General features: G+C 41.0%; 1 protein-coding gene across 1 annotated transcript in view; it reads left to right on the top strand.

Moving 5' to 3' along the window:
* The window catches only part of Tmeff1 (transmembrane protein with EGF like and two follistatin like domains 1), a 120,311-nt gene that overhangs the window by 52,567 nt on the left and 51,458 nt on the right, over nt 1-16,286 (top strand). The window contains exon 5 of the mRNA XM_045157864.1: nt 442-538. Coding sequence (XP_045013799.1) covers nt 442-538 — 97 coding nt within the window. The remainder of the gene's footprint in view (nt 1-441; nt 539-16,286) is intronic.

A 16,286-nucleotide genomic window follows, 5' to 3' on the forward strand; every position in this document is an offset into this window, starting at 1 on the left:
CAGAGTTTTTATGTGTTTAGAAAGGCGGGTCTGGAATTGATGTGAGGAGAAGTTTCCCAGCACCTGTTGTGTTAATGGGCATTGCACTGGCTTGGTTCAGTAGCAGGGTGACCACAGGACTGAATTGACTGCTCATGCTTGTTTTTATCTTCTGTCACATGGTAATTCTTTCCAAAGGCAATTTATCAAACCTATCAGGATAATATTTCTGCACATACGGTTGAATGGATTATCTTGCTGACAACACTTGAATCACTGAATTTGTGGTGTGGCCTTAGCAGCAGGTTTGAACTCCAGCTTTGAGAAGTTTTTAGAAGCAACTGTCTTCTAAAGCTTGGGTCCATTTTCCTTCAAAATGGGACAATGGCTCCTGAAAACTTACACCATATCTGAAAAGGATCCCAAGTTTTGGTTGACTGTTTAATTTTTCTTCTTGAACAGAGGAGGAAGGATCAGGGACAGAAACGCATAAAAAGCATTCCAAGTGTGGACCGTGCAAGTACAAAGCTGAGTGTGATGAAGATGCAGAAAATGTTGGGTAAGTTGGTCATGAGAAAGGGAAGGACTTACTTTCAGGCTGTCCTGTGCATGACTCTTGTAGAAAAAATGTGATTTATCTGGTTCTTTGTATTTTCTGTGTGCTTTTCTAGAGTTTAAAAATGTAAAGCTAGTCTAATTGGCCTTTGTCTTAAGTTGATATAACAGTGGCTATTTAAATAAGTTACATGTTAGAATGAAAATTCATAATTATTTTGGTGTTTTACTTATGGCTTTGTCATTGTTTCTTTAACATGTTTTATATTAACTCTATCAAAATTTGTTATTTTGAATTATTCTATCGCATGTTATATTGTTATCTGGATAGGCCATTTTTCTTTGCAGTTTTCTTCAAAAATTTTTCATCTTTCATTGCATTAAGAAGAATCTAGAATTATTACAAAATTTTTGATATGCTAATTAAATATTTTGCAATATCTTATATAAAAGATGTCCTTGTTGTATAGCTCATATTGTCTATCCATGCTTAGCCTTCCTTCAGGTGAGTTTTGTGGCTAACAGTCTTGTCTAGTTTTCCGTTCACTCATTTGTCAGCAATAGTGTTCCTTGGCAGAGTAACAGTATGCATACATGCTGTAGCATTAAGGTCCAAAATGAGTTTTACAAATCAGGACCATCACCTTTTCAGTATTTATGACACAATGTTAGCTTTTCAGGTGGCATTTGTTAAAATTAAATGTTTGATTTTTTTTTTTTTTTTTTTTGGTATATATTTCAAAGTAGGTGAGACTTGGCCTAAGGTAAGTAAACTTAGTAAAAAGTGTCTTCGGCTAAACTCTGAATTTTTCCTGTTTCTGCACATTGTTCACAGGACTGATTTTTGTCTGTATTTCCATCACTGTGGTTTGATTTTTATAGAACAGGTTTTCCAAAACAGACAGTGGTCCATAGAACAAGAGGGAAATGAACAATTATACTTTGGGAGAGAGAAAATAATAAATATGTTGTTTCTCTTTCTTGATGTTACTATGATATGGCATGATGTAACAGCGTTATGCCTTTGGGTGTGTATCAGTGCATGTGTTATTTAGTGCTTTTTATTATTTTGCCATAGGATTGGTGTATAGCAGTGTTTGTAGTCTTCACAACTGCCAGTGATTGATTAGCTGGGTGTGTTGTTGGTCTCTTTTTATTCTGTTAACAGTATCTTTGTTCAGCCTTGTTTTATACATTTCTCTGCTATCATTTGTCATACCTACAGAGAAAGACAGAGGTTTTGGAACTCAAACATTCCACCCAAAAGTGGCCCTAAGTAAGACATCTCTAAGTCAAAATATCCATCTTTACAGGAATACCTCCTCCTATAATTCATGCCCTTTCGATTGAGAACAAATAAGCTTTTACGTGTCTTTTTGTCTGAGAGCTTGAAGCCACTGCTTTATGCTAGCCTTAAGAATAAGGAAGTAGGCACAGAGCAGAAAAGGCCTTACCATCAGACAAAGGAGTCAAGATCAGGCAAGGAGATGATGACACAATAGGAAGCTGAGGAAATAATTGATGCCTTTATCTAGAATGATGAAGCTCAAAGTGTTGGCCTGTGGAGCTGTTACAAAAGGAAATTTTAGGAAGATCTAATCTTACAGCCTACAAAATGCTACTGATTGCAATTGTAACAATGTCAGTATGTCTCAGTGGTTATTTAACTTTTTAAGTTTCGCTTGTAAATGTGCCATCCTACCAAGAAAGGTACACAATGGAAGTTATGCAGCTCGCCAGGGTTCTTTCCATGTGCTTTCTGTGGTTGCTGCCAGGTAGTAACAGGCTTGTCTAGGGTAATTTTTACCTTGCCAGGGTAGACAACTTTCAGATATGGACAACTAAGGTGGGCAGAAATATGACAATAGCCATTGAACCTTGATTTTTATATTAAGTATTTTATTAAGGTACTATAATTTTCTCCATTGGTAAAGTTTTAGTTATTTCAAACAAAAGCTTTTAAGTATAAACTGAGAACTTATGTCATGACTAAATGATTATAAATATCATCAGAATAAGAGAATGTTAAGTTTGAGTACGATCTTATCTTGTCATTTTCCAGATGAGGAAATGAAAGACTAAAGCCAGATGTTTGATGAGAGAGTGTGGATTCTCTCAAGTTCCAGGCGATGTTGTTTTTCTACCTACAGATTACCTTTTCATTTTTATTTAGTGGGAAGAATGCTGTTACATTTTTCCTGTCTCAAGGATAACTGCCTGGTGATGTGTTTTTCCTGGTGCTGAGGATGAAGCCCATGGCCTTCTGAACACTAGACAACTTCCCTGTCACTGAGAGAAAGAGGGAGGGAGGGAAGGAGGGAGGGAAAGACAGAGAGAGAGAGAGGGAGGGAGGGAGGGAGGGAGGGGGAAAGAGAGAAAGAGAGAGAGAGAGAGAGAGAGAGAGAGAGAGAAATGAATGAGAATGAGAATGGGTATGCCAGGGCCTTTAGCTGCAGTAAACAAACTCCAGACACATGTGCCACCATGTGCATCTGGCTTACATGGGTCCTGGGGAATTGAGCCTGGGTCCTTTGGCTTTGCAGGCAAACACCTTAATTGCTAAGCAATCTCTCCAGTCCTAATTTTTTAGTTTCTTAAAAAGTATTGGTAGAGCTCTACTAAATTAACTTCATAATCTACTTATTGTGACATGGTTTGAAAAATAATGCTCTCACATAGAAAACCATAGATATATATTTCATACATTCTTAGGTATGAGTATTCATTAAACTGTTTTTTCTCATTTTAAAATATCTTTTTTAGCTGGGTGTAGTGGTGCTTGCCTTTAGTCCCAGCACTTGGACAGCTGAGATAGGAGGATCACTGAGTTCAAGGCAGCTGGAGCTTCAGATTAAGTTATAGGTCAGCTTTAGCTATAATGAGACCCTGCATAAAAACAAAAATGTGGTGGAGAGATTGTTCAGTGGTTGAGACACTTGCCTGTAAAGTCTAACAACCTGGGTTCGATTCCCCAGTGCTCACATGAAGCCAGATACACAAAGTGTCACTTGTACCTGGAGTTAATTTGCAGCAGTTGGAGGCCCTGGCACACCCATTTTCTCTTGTCTGTCTCTCTTTTTTCTATCTCTTCCTGTTTGCAAATAAATAAACAAAAATACTTAAAAAAATCTTTCTTTTTAGAAGAGATACTATATAATCTATCTGGTTTCTAAAGAACAGATAAAATATTGCTTGATTTAAAGCTCTAAACTAGTAGTTAATTTTAAGAAAAATTCAGCGTTTTGGGAAAAGCAATAAGTGTTACCACATAGCTGGGTGTACACCTTTAATCCCAACACTCAGGAGCTGAGATAGGAGGATCACTATGAGTTTGAGGCTAGCCTGGGCTACATAGTCACTTCAAAGTCAGCATGGGCTAGAACGAGACCTGCCTCAAAAAAGAGAGAGGCTGTTTTTTAATTTAGTGGCTAAAATGCAAATTGATTTACATTATTTCATAAATCTCTCCATTCTGTTCCCCATAATTCCCCTTTGTCCCTCCTTTCCTTTGTAGATAAGATCCTACTTTGTAGCCCAGGCTGGCCTTGAATTTACCATCCTCTCACTTAAGCTTCTCAAGTGCTAGGATTACAGACATGTGCCATCATATCTGGCTTTCCTGAACAGAATTTACATATCTTTAATTTTGTTTTTGTTTTATGGGGCCATGTCCCACTCTGTAGTCCAGGCTGTCCAAGAACTTGCTGCCTAGTCCAGATTGGCCTTGAACCCACATTGATCCTCCTGCTTCAGCTTTCCGAGTGCTGAGCTTGTAGGTGTGAAGCATCACACCCACCTCATACATTCTCATCTACAAGTGTGTAGTGCTTTATTATTATTTTTTTTTTTTTTTGTCAAACCCAGCTTGTCTGTTAGTTGTCTGTCAGGTAGACAAGAAAATAGCATTGTGGTTTTCTAGGGGAAGGTGAGCTCAGGACAGCTGGAGTAGCTTGCTCTTTAAGCAGCAGAAACAGAGCACAGGCCTTATCATAGAAATTATCATTGTTGCCGTGCATTGTTTAATACCATGATGCACCAGGAGGCTTCTGCTGTTGGAAGGTTCACTGCGACCCTTATGGCTCCATTCTACTTTTTTTTTTGTATGTATGTGTCCTGTGCATTCACGTGTGTGTGCACGCACATGCATGTGTGTGTGCATGTATATACATACACAGGTAAACATCAGGTGTTTTTCTCTATTGCTTTCTACCCTACTTATTGAGACAAGGCCCCTCATTAAATCCAGAGCTCACTGATTTGTCTAGACTAGCTAGCCAGCAAGTCCTGTGATCCTCTTGTCTCTGCCTCCCCTGTGCTGAGATTATAGGTCCACACCACCACACAGCATTTACAAGGGCACTGAGAATCTGAATTCTGGTCTTCATGTTTGTGTGGCAAGAGCTTCTCCCACTGAGCCATTTCCCAAGCCCCTTTGTTTTAGGTGTGTGTGTGTGTGTGCGCGCGCACGTGTGTGTGCATGGGCTTACCATGGCATGTGTATGGAGGTCTGAGCACAGCTTTGAGTTATCTGTATTGTACCTTCTTTGAAACAGGGTCTCTTGCCACTGTACACAAACTGGCAGACTGCAAAGGAATTTCAGCCTTTTGAAGTCGTTAGATGCCCTGTGAGCCTCAGAGTCTGATTCCACCTCCCTTTGTTGTAGGTGCATTGGGGGTCACTGATACAGGGGCCATTTTGCAACCACTTTATATGTGTATTGGTGAATTGAACCTGAACCTGGGCTGGGAGGCTTTGCAGTAAACTGCTTTTAACTGCTGAGCCATTGCCCTAGTTTGGATTCTTATATTGATTTTTAAAAATAATTTTTCTGTGGTCAGGGATGTAGCTCAGTTGGTAAAGTGTCTAAGCTTGCATGAGACCTTGATCCCAGCATTGCCTAAACCTGCCATGGTGGCACATGCCCATAGTTTTAGCACTTAGGAGGTAGAGGCAGAAAGATCAGGAATCTTGAGCCAGTCTTTACTATGTAGCAAATCTGAGGCCAGCCTGGATAAGAACCTTTTTAAAATTCCTCCCTCCCTCCCTCCCTCCCTCCCTCCCTCCCTCCCTCCCTCCCTCCCTCCCTCTCTCCCTCCCTCCCTCCTTCCCTCTCTCCCTCCCTCCCTCCCTCCCTCCCTTCCTGTTCCCCCTTCTTTTTCTTTCTTCTCTTCTTCTCTCCCTCCTTTTCCCTTCCCCTCCCCCTTCCCTTCCCTCCTTTTCTACTTTTCTATCAGGTCATGAGCCATGGTTCCTGTTTGCTATCAGCATGCCTTGTCAATGAGGTTGACTGAGGTGCTCCCAACCTTTCATTGGCTCCTCTGCCTCTTGGAATAGGAAAATGGTAAACTTGTATGAACTGCATCCAATGTAGAAATAAACTTTTAAATGTAAAATGAGCATATGTACTTTTTTCTGAGCCAAGTGTATGACCTTTATCTCTTCTGCCTGCTTGGTGGATATTTTCATTCACTTACAATTTAAGTTATTTCTGAGATTCTTTTCACTCTCTTTTTTCAGAGTCCATGTGTTTGCAGTGGCATTATGAGCTTTGCTTGGGCTTGTGATGGCTATATTCATCACTGTTTACCTTTTGAGGTTGTATGTAAAGGTAGCAGTTAAGATTCTAAGAATGTGACTCTCATAAATGAGGTTTCATACTGTGACACAAGTGCAGGAGATTTTCTCTCTTAGTTTATGTTTTCTAATCACTCCTTCACAATTGTCTTGTAGTTTGTTAATCCACTGAGTCAGACAACCCTTATTTTTCATAAAAGTGTCAAAGTAATTGATGATAAAATCTTGAGGACCACCTTCATCTAAAGGGACTCTCTCTGTTTGGTGACTAACTTTGCTATTTTCATCTACCACATAGTATTTCAGGACAACCAACTTAAGCTTTTTTCTATGCTTATTCTTCTTGGGAGTGGTGTAATACTTCTTCCTTATTTATTTATTTATTTATTTGGGAAAAGAAAGAAATCATCAGAGCCTTCAGCCACTGCAAATGAACTCCAGATGCATGCACTACCTTGTGCATCTGGCTTACATGGAATCTGGGGAATTGAACCTGGGTCCTTTGGCTTCTTAAGCACGTTAACTACTAAACCATCACTCCAGCTTCTTTTAAAATATTTTTAAATTTTTTCCTTCTTCCTCTTCTTAGACCACCACTAAGTTGCAATACAAGATGAAGAGCGGACTCACTTTGAATGTTGCAGTCAAGTAGATTAAACCCATCTTGTTGTTGCTTACCTGCAAAGGTTCAGGAGGAATGCTATTCTGTTCCTGGATCTTGGCCTTTACATTTTCTAGTGTCCTAGGGATCAACATTGAGCATGAAGGCCTTCACTTTTAATTCTTTTTACAAAAATGTGCATCTTGATGGTGGATTCCACTGCAGATAGAAGATTGGAAAGCTATCTGTCATGGTCAATTATATTTCTTAAACTGCATGTTCTTAGTATCACCCTGCCCCCACTTCTTCTCCCTGTGGTATTTCTAAGTTGTCAAGACAGCCATCAGCTATTTCTCTGGACAGTAGAGACATGACGATAGGATGATAAGATTCCTTCCTTTTGTAGCTAATATAGTTGACCTAAATCCTTTGGATGCCTCAGGCATCACACCAATACAGGTGATTTATAAACAACCTCACATTATTCCTTTTGAACTTAGTGTGTCACATCTCATGGAAGTGGTCTCTACTCTTCTGCCTGCTTAATGTAATTTTCTCACCTGAGAGGCTGTTTCTGCCCCAACGCCCAAATGATATAAATATTGTAGAGGTTTTTAGAGAATTGTACAGGTGTGTGGTGTGACAGACAACATTGATAATCATTCTAACCCACCTGCTGGACATCTTTGTCATCTGTGCTGCAGTGTCTGTTTTAGCAGATTGTTCATTTTGCTGAGTCTCTCCCTCTAGGAGGCAATAAAATCCTTCCTCTGTTAACAAAGAATAATGCTATACCTCTCTTTCCTTTCTCAATATGCCTTTTTAAAAAAGAACTACAGAAACCCTTTATTGTTTTCTATTTTTCTGCTTTATTCTTTCCCAATCAAATATGACAATAATTATTGTATTTAGCAATGTCTTGTTAGTTTTTAAAAATATTTTATTTTTATTTATGAGAGAGAAGTGAGTGAGTGAGTGTGTGTGTGTGTATGTTTGTGTGTGAAAGATTGTATATGTGGTACTCCAGGGCCTCTAGCCACTGCAAATGAACTCCAGATGTGTGTGCCATCATGTGCATCTGTCTTACACGGGTTCTGGGAATTGAACCTGGGTCTTTAGGCTTTGCAGGCAAGTGTCTTAACCACTAAGCCATCTCTCCAGACCAATGTCTTATTCTTGACATTTAGAATAGTAGACTTTAAATAATATAGGTTTAATAATTGATCCTTTGGCCCTTTAGGTTATAATGGCAAGATAATTTTATATTCTTTTTCTTCTGATAACAGAAAATAAATACCATTAAACATTTAATTCAAAGTATAATCTGGATACAAGCCATGACAGGTTCCTCCATCTAGAAATAACTTCTGACAGTTCTATGACAGGTGCCAGTAAAGGTTTCTTTAGGGGAATTTGTTTTCAGAATACCAGCTTCCATATTTCCCCAGGCTCTTGAAGTGTTCTGAGTACACTGTTACAGGTTGATTGTCCCTGCTATTCCCTTTGCCTAGATCCTACTCCTTCTGGATTGAGATCAAATGTGGCTTTGGTAAAACATCACTGCCTCTTCTTGGACAATCTTGTTCTTTTATCTAGACCCCATGAGCTTTTCTGTGGTCCTGAAAAGCAATCTTTGAATGCCTCTTGTCCCACTACATCTTGGCATCACTAGCAGATTGCGGGATCCTTGGGGACAGGCACTTTCCTTCCTGACTTCTGCATTGGGTAAACTTACAACAAGGTTGGGAGAATTGGATTGATCTGTGGTGGTTTGATTCAGGTGTCCACCATAAACTTAGGTGTTCTGAATGCTAGGTTCCCAGCTGATGGATATTTGGGAATTAATACCTCCTGGAGGCAGTGTAATGTTTGGGGTAGGCTTATGGGTGATATAGCCAGTGTCTTCTTGCCAATGTTTGGCACGCTGTCCTGTTGCTATTGTCTACCTTATGTTGGCCAGGGGGTGATGTCCACTCTCTGCTCATGCCATCGTTTTCCTCTGCCACTGTGGAGTTTCCCCTCAAACCTGTAAGCCAAAATAAACCTTTTGTTCCCACAAACTGCTCTTGGTCAGGTGTTTTCTGCCAGCAGTGCGAACCTGACTGCAACAATAAAGTGATACAGAGGAGTGGGGTTGCTGCTGGACACTTGGCTGCGTGGCTTTGGCCTTTTGGAGCTGATTTTCAAGAGGAATGTAGAAGGATTTGAAACCATGGCCTAAGAGGTGCCTTGCAGAGCTGTAAGTACAGCTTGATTGACTATCTATTCAGAGCTGCAAGACCTGAATGCAGTAAGAACTATGGACTGTGAGGTTTGGCTTATGAGGGTGAGAAAGAATTTTGTTTGGACTGATCTAGAGGCAGTTTGTGTGAGAAGCTTGCTGTTATGCCCATGTCTTGAGAAGTTGTGCATGGTTGTTTTGCGTAGAAATGAACTGGAGTGAGCAGAAGGATATGGCACAGAAAGACAAATCTTTGGGTGAAGTGCAGCCCATTCATCTGCAATTGAGAGATTACAACCTTTGGGATTGGGTCAGCTGACCTGCATTGGGGCAACCAGAAGAATGTAGACTCTTTTGAAGGGGCCTGAGTGCTCAAGAAGTGTCCTGTTCTTCAAAGTCTGCTTTATTGCCCCCTGGATTAACAAATTGGCACCTTACCTGGTATTGTGGAGTATAGGAAATGCAGGAAAGAGAGGGTCATTGAGTTTTCAACATGGTCTTATGTTTTAGAAGTGGCCATGGGCAGTGTGAAGCAGGGTTTGCTGGATGCCTGCATGGAGACCCGATGGAGCAGTGAGGATGGACCGTGGATTTGAATGGAGACCCAGTGGAGAAGCTGGGACCACAAGATGGCTGCTAAGGAAAGCTGCCAGCCCCGATGAAGTTTTCCAGGATTGTGAGAAGCCTAGCTGGAGGGGCAGAATTGGAAGTCCCGAGGCTTGTTGCTAGTTAGAATTAATCAACTGGGAGATTTGTCACTAACTAGAGTTGCTGGACTTGGAGCTACAGTTTGGTATTTGCCCTGTTTATATCATGTATTGCTTGAGTATTTATTTCCTATGCCCAAAGCCACCTTTTGCAGTGTAAATGTTTATTCTGTGCCATTATGGGTTTCTTGGGGGGATTTTTTGTTATTATGGCTCAGTTAAAAGACCTTGGACTATGGGGATATATGAACATCATTGGAATTGATAAAAACAATGGGGACTTTTAAAGATGGACTGAATGCATTGCATTTTCCATCATGGATGGTTACCAATTTATGGGGGTCAGGGGCAGATGTGGTTGTTTTGATTCAAGTGTTCTGAATGCTAGGTTCCCAGCTGATGGAGATTTGGGAATTAATGCCACCTGGAGGCAGTGTGTTGTTGGGGGCGGGCTTATGGGTGTTATAGCCAGTTTCCCTGTGCCAGTGTTTGGCACACTCTCCTGTTGCTATTGTCTACTTTATGTTGGCCAGGGAGTGATGTCCACCCTCTGCTTATGCCATCGTTTTCCCCTGCCATTGTGGAGCTTCCCCTCTAGGCTGTAAGCCAAAATAAACTTCTTTTTCCCACAAGCTGCTCTTGGTCAGGTGATTTCTACCAGCAATGTGATCCTGATTACAGTATGGTACTCATAGATCTTTGTGAAGTTAGTGGCACTCATTAACCAAACTCTGCTACTCAAGAGGCTTATGAAGATTTAATATGTGTGAAAAAGACTAGTATTTAACTTGTTCCATGCTTTATTAGATGTTTGTTAAATCTGTATCACTTCACCTGAATTAATTTAGGCCAACATTTCCCAACTGCTAAATAAGCTATATTGAAAAGAAGTGGCACTTTTTATGTAGAATTAGAAGAAAGAAGGGGAAAGGGGTAGGTGTTTTTCAGTAATACTGATGCTTTCCAGATGTGTATGTGTGTAATGTGATTCTAAAGTTGTTTTTTTTTTTTTTAACTTGGTTCTGTTGGAAGTGCTATGACATATTATCCTTGTTTGCAGATTTGGAGTTGTGACCCACCAAAATCATAAAGCTAAATCATTGAAGTAATTTTATTTATTCATTTGTTTACTTATATATGCATGTATTCATGCCTTTGAAATTCAGTGTTAAAACTGGAGAGACTTTTCAATGTTGTGTAGTGAAAGGTTTCTTTTACACCTGCCCCAGTCACTCTGTTGTCTTCACTAGAGGTAATCATTGTGATCAGTCTTGTGTTTAATCTCTGAGGAGTGTTTTATGCATGTGAAAGCAAATCTTTGTTAAAGTAGTGGCAGTGCACTACAGCACAGTTCTCTTTCTTATTTAACTTTTTTTTGTTTGATTTTTCTAGGTAGGGTTTCGCTGTAGGCCAGGCTGGCCTATAATTGACTGTGTAGTCTCAGGGTGGCCTCTATCATAGTGAACCTCCTACCTCTCCTCTTGAGTGCTGGAATTAAAGATGTGTGCCATCACACATGGCCTTATTTAAATTGTTGATGTCATATCTGCATTGCATAAAGAAGTCTTTAAAACATGCAATCTAGGGAAAACCTGTGCCTGATACCCAGGCACAAAGTGGAATATTGCCATCTTTCTAATACCAAGCATTGACCTCACTGTGCAATGAAAGGACCTTAGTGGCACTGTTAGCTGAAGCATGCAGAAGAAACAGCAGCCTCTGGTTCGGAGCCTGGCTTTTTAGCTGTGTCAAGGTAGGTTCCCTTTTGGAGAAGTCAGTCTCAGTGTGGAGAACACAGACTCATTTTAATTGAGACATTAGATAAGATTTCTTAATTATTTAACTTATTTATTTATTAGAGAGGGGGGGCAGATGGAGAGAAAGAGAGAATGGGCACTCCAGGGCCTGTAGCCACTGCAAACGAACTCCAGACATATGTGCCCCCCTGTGCATCTGGCTTACGTGGGTCCTGGGGAATTGGAATGGGGTCCTTAGGCTTCCCAGGAAAATGCCTTAACCACTAAGCCATTTCCTCAGCCCAAGATGTTTTTTTTGAGGCAAGCCAAACAGACTGGCCTTTTTTTTTTTTAATTGGATGGCTATAGAGGGAGAGAATTTGCGTGCCAGGGCCCCAGCCACTGCAGTCAAATTCCAGACACGGGCACCACCTTGTACGCTTGTGTAACCTTGTGCTTCTGCTTTCGTGGGACCTAGAGGGTAGAACGTGGGTCCTTAGGTTTTGCAGGCATGTGTCTTAATCACTAAGCCATCTCTCCAGTCCCCTTAATGTATTTTAAAAGCTATTTATTCACAAATACAATGAATGGAGAAAACAATGTGTCACCCCTCCATCTTGGGCTTTTATTTTCAGTTTTTTATTCATATTTTATAGTCAGGATTAAATGCTATAAATGTGACTACATACACTCATCAGTACAGAGTCAATGTTTGTTAAATGTTTTTAATTTGGTGATTTTTTAAATTTGGTGTTCTTACTAGAGAGTGATTTCTTTTCCCGTGCCTGCACCCTTCTGTGCTTTGAGCATCCTGCTCTCGGTTGCCGCAACCAGTCTGAGAACATCCGTAGTCTTTGTAATCAATAGTGTCTGTGGCCTCTGTAATTTAATATTTTCCTCTCCCATTTCCTTGCTTCACTGAGCTGCACTTTTTAATTTAAGATGCATTGGGGCTGGAGACATGGCTCCGAGGTTAAGAGCACCTCCTGTGCAAGTGTGAGGTCTTGAGGAGGCCCGGGAGACAGCTCAGGTTCCAGCCCCAGGAACCACATAAACAGCTGTGTGTGGCTACATGCATCTGTAACCCCATTCCCGTGGGGAGCAGAGACCTGAGTAGAGTATCACTGGAGCTTAGGTGAACTGGGTAACAAAATCTACAAGCTCAAGGAACAGTTAAGAGACTTGAGACTGCGGCTCAAATAAGGGCAAAAAACAATGGAGCTGGATACCCAGAGTTCTGGTAGCACAGCCCAATGCAGGCAAGCTTATGGGGAGCCACATAGGTGCATACGCAGACAGTGCATGTACCACTTGTGCACGCACACATGCATGGGCACACACACTCATATGCACAGGAGAAACTTGTGGGCTGGGATTTAAAACAATATGGAGAAAGGGGTACTTTCTCATCCCTGGATAAAGAATGAGTGGGGGATTTTAAGAGTTATGAGAAGAGGAAAGGGACTTGCCCTGTAAGGGACGGGCTTTGAGTGACACTGAGGTGGGGACTGGGGTAAAGTAGCATTTCATTTTTCCTTCCCACATGTCCTGTCCTTAATTAACATAATAAGAGGTGGTCCTAGAATCCCAGACCTAGTCTGAACATGGCCAACTAGGAGGAGGGTTAGAGAGGGGGATTAGAGAAGGAGATGGATGTGGGACTCTTATACTGTTTTTCTTCCCTCATTTGCCATAGAAAACAGTAGGAAAAGTAATCGGGCTGGGGGGGATGCAGCTCCATGGTAGAGTGCCTGCAGTAGGTCTTTGATTCAATCCCCAGGTCCAGAATGAATGAATGAATGAAGGGCAGCTAAGAAAGTAGAAGTGGTCTATTCCTAGTTTATAGAAGTGGTATCAATCCATCCAGGAGCCCTGCTTTTCAGAAGCCTGCTCATTCATTTCCCAGTTGATTCCACCCAATGCCTTGAACTAGTGCCACTGGTTAAACAAATGATGAGTGTGCCTTACCAGTCTGACCCAGTGTCTTCTCTTTATGGCCAACCATGTTCTTGTTTCTGAAACAATAAAGTTCTTATCTCCATTAACTATCATTTCTATTTTATTGCCATTCCACTTTTGCCTACTTTTACCTTTTTAAACCAGTGCAAGTTAGATTTCAAGAAAGTTGTCTCCTCTGTCCACTGCTTCCCAATAGCATGCCCAGGATGAGACAGTCCCTATCTGCTGTGAAGGAGATTGACTAAGCCTTTCTGCCCAGGTTGTAGATGAAGTATGAGGCCTCCTCCTAGCCACCACCTGTGGCCCTGCTTGAGGATGAGTCAGTTTAAACCATCCCTCTCTGGAAGAGTTTCTACAGGTAATTCAGAGAACTCTAATAAGTGGTCATAAAATTCATAGTCGGAAAAGGAACCTCCCACCCTGCCTCCATCACATAGGCCTGAGTCATAGTCCTTTCATGTCTCTCTCTTTCTCAGTGAAGACCCTTCCCCACAAAGCTTTAAATATCTCTTTCTCTCCTGGGTGGTGTAGAGTTCCCTTCCCTCTAAACTCTGCCATTCTCACACTTGGCATTAAATAAAACTTTGGGCCCAAGAAATGTCTTGATCCTTTACTGTGAACCCTGAACCTGACAGTGGGCAAACCTCTTATGTAGAGAGTTAGGTAGTAAGTGTTGCAGTCTTTATGAGCCATATGTGGTCTCTGTCACAGTCTACTCTTCAGCTTGTAGGCTCACCAAGACAGGTTTTGGTCCACATAGACCCACAGCTCTTGTTTTCTGGTTCTTGTTTCGAACTATTCCTCAGACTATTTTTTGTAGTGATGAAGCAATAGCAAATAGCATTAGTTTCTCTTCTGTTATTTCTTATTAATTCCTTTTATTTTCATTACTTCTCCATTTCTTCACATTTTGTTGTATCTCTGTTCTCCATTGATTCCCCTCCCCTTCCCCTGCCCAGGTAAGTTCACTGGAATTCACTGTGTAGTACCAGGCTGGCCTTGAACTCACAGTGATCCTCCTTCCTCTGCCTCCCATGTGCTGGGATTAAGGCATGCACCACTGCACCTGGTGCCATTGATCTTTTCTACAGGTCAGAAATGCATTTTTCTTGGCTGATTTTTGTGCATTATTCCTTCCCTCAGTTGCTTCATTAAATCATGTATTATAAGCATTCTTCAATCCTTGGGGCAGACTGAAAGAAAAGTTCCCTCTCTCCTTTTTATTACATTTAATTAATTCTCTTCTCTAATTTATCACAAAGTATGTTAACTTTGCCAGTTTGCTTTTTGGAATCAGTTTTATGTGTTCTCCTGGTTGGTTTGACCCCCTCTTTCTCTTTGATAGCTCCTCCTTGTCACAACATTTCACAGCAGCCCCTCCACAGCCTCAGAACGATTGTTCTCAAATGTTGTTTTTCCCAAGGGTAAACATGTTTTTAGATTTCATGTTCATTGTAATATATTCAAATCTGGGAGGAATTTAAAACCTTGTTTTATTTTCACATATTAGAACCAAACTTGTTTTAAGTTTTCTATGGCATGAGTAAGGTTTGTTGATGTGGATAGAGCTCTGAGTGGGAGTAGAACTACTCAGGCAGTGGCTCCCAAACCTCAAGTTGTTACCCACATTTAGCAAAGAATTGAAAAATATATACATAAAGAGTAAATTACAAAATATTTACTTATTTTGTTTTTTCAGGGTAGGGTCTTGCTCTACTCCAGGCTGACCTGAAATTTACTCTGTAGTCTCAGATTGGCCTTAAACTCACAGTGATCTTCTTACCTTGTTGTTTTGTTTTTTGAGGTAGGGTCTTACTGTATCTCAGGCTGGCCTCAAATACACAGAGATCCTTCTGTGTCTGCCTCCTGAGTGCTGGGATTCAAGGCTTGTACCATCACTCCTGGATAAAATATTTATTTTAAGAAATGTTACAGTATTTATTTAGAGAAAAGAAGTAAAGTTCTCAAACTGAGGAGCTGGAAAGGGTCCTAAATGGGTTGCCATGCCTAAATTGGGTCTCTTTATAACATTAGAAATATAAACTGGGCTCTCTATTGGGATGGGCATCTTTGTCAGGCTTAGGTGTATAACAAGTACCCTGATTGCTTGGAGGGCACACAGGACAGAAGCACAGGCTTAGGAAGAGCCCACCAATGTGGGAGGGGTGGAAGCAAATTTAGAGAAAGCCCACGAAAATCTTGAGGGGAAGGTACCAGGAAGTGGTTTCTGATGGTCATCTTAATGAGAGTGGAGTTTCTTTCTGGTTTGGTCAGGACAAGTTAGACACACCTGTGTTCTTGGGCTGCGTCCCTGAATTTCTGCCTATATTAAAAAGCAAACAAACAGCTATCTTGCTCCTATTCTCTGTCATTATGGCAAAATATAATGGTGTGTACAGATCACACACTTTTCATTTGTGTGAGCAGTGTGGTACTTTATTTCCACAGTAGTAAAAATACACGGAATCCTAGGAAGCCTATTTCTAGGAACAATATCGTGGGAGCTTTTATATAGAGCTTGCATCATAGTAAAGAGTTCAAATAAGTTGGTAAAAGTCATTATTGTATAATTCTTTTATTCCCCCCTTTATGCTTTTAAGTCCCATAGTTCTCTCCCTTTACCTGGTCATGCCTAGACTAGGTCTGAGAATTTAGAGTCACTTCCTACTAAGGTAATTGAGGATCCCTGGGGAGGGGGGTGAGAAGAGGGAATTCCACCTCCCCCAGCCCCTTTTTTAGCACATCGCTCAGGGTCTCTCCCTCACAGGCCAGTCCCCTTCCTTCCTCTTCCCATAACCCTTAAACCCTCTCTCTTGTACCCTCTTGCTCTTTCCCTGACATATGGTCCACATCTTTCTCCCGCTATCTCTTTTCCTCTCACTCCACCAACTTTTACCTATTAAAGTTAAGTCTTGAATTCAAGAAAACCATTTGTTTTGATGCCTTTTTCTTG

Source organism: Jaculus jaculus, chromosome 1, assembly GCF_020740685.1.
Source record: "Jaculus jaculus isolate mJacJac1 chromosome 1, mJacJac1.mat.Y.cur, whole genome shotgun sequence".
Classification (NCBI taxonomy): Eukaryota; Metazoa; Chordata; class Mammalia; order Rodentia; family Dipodidae; genus Jaculus; species Jaculus jaculus.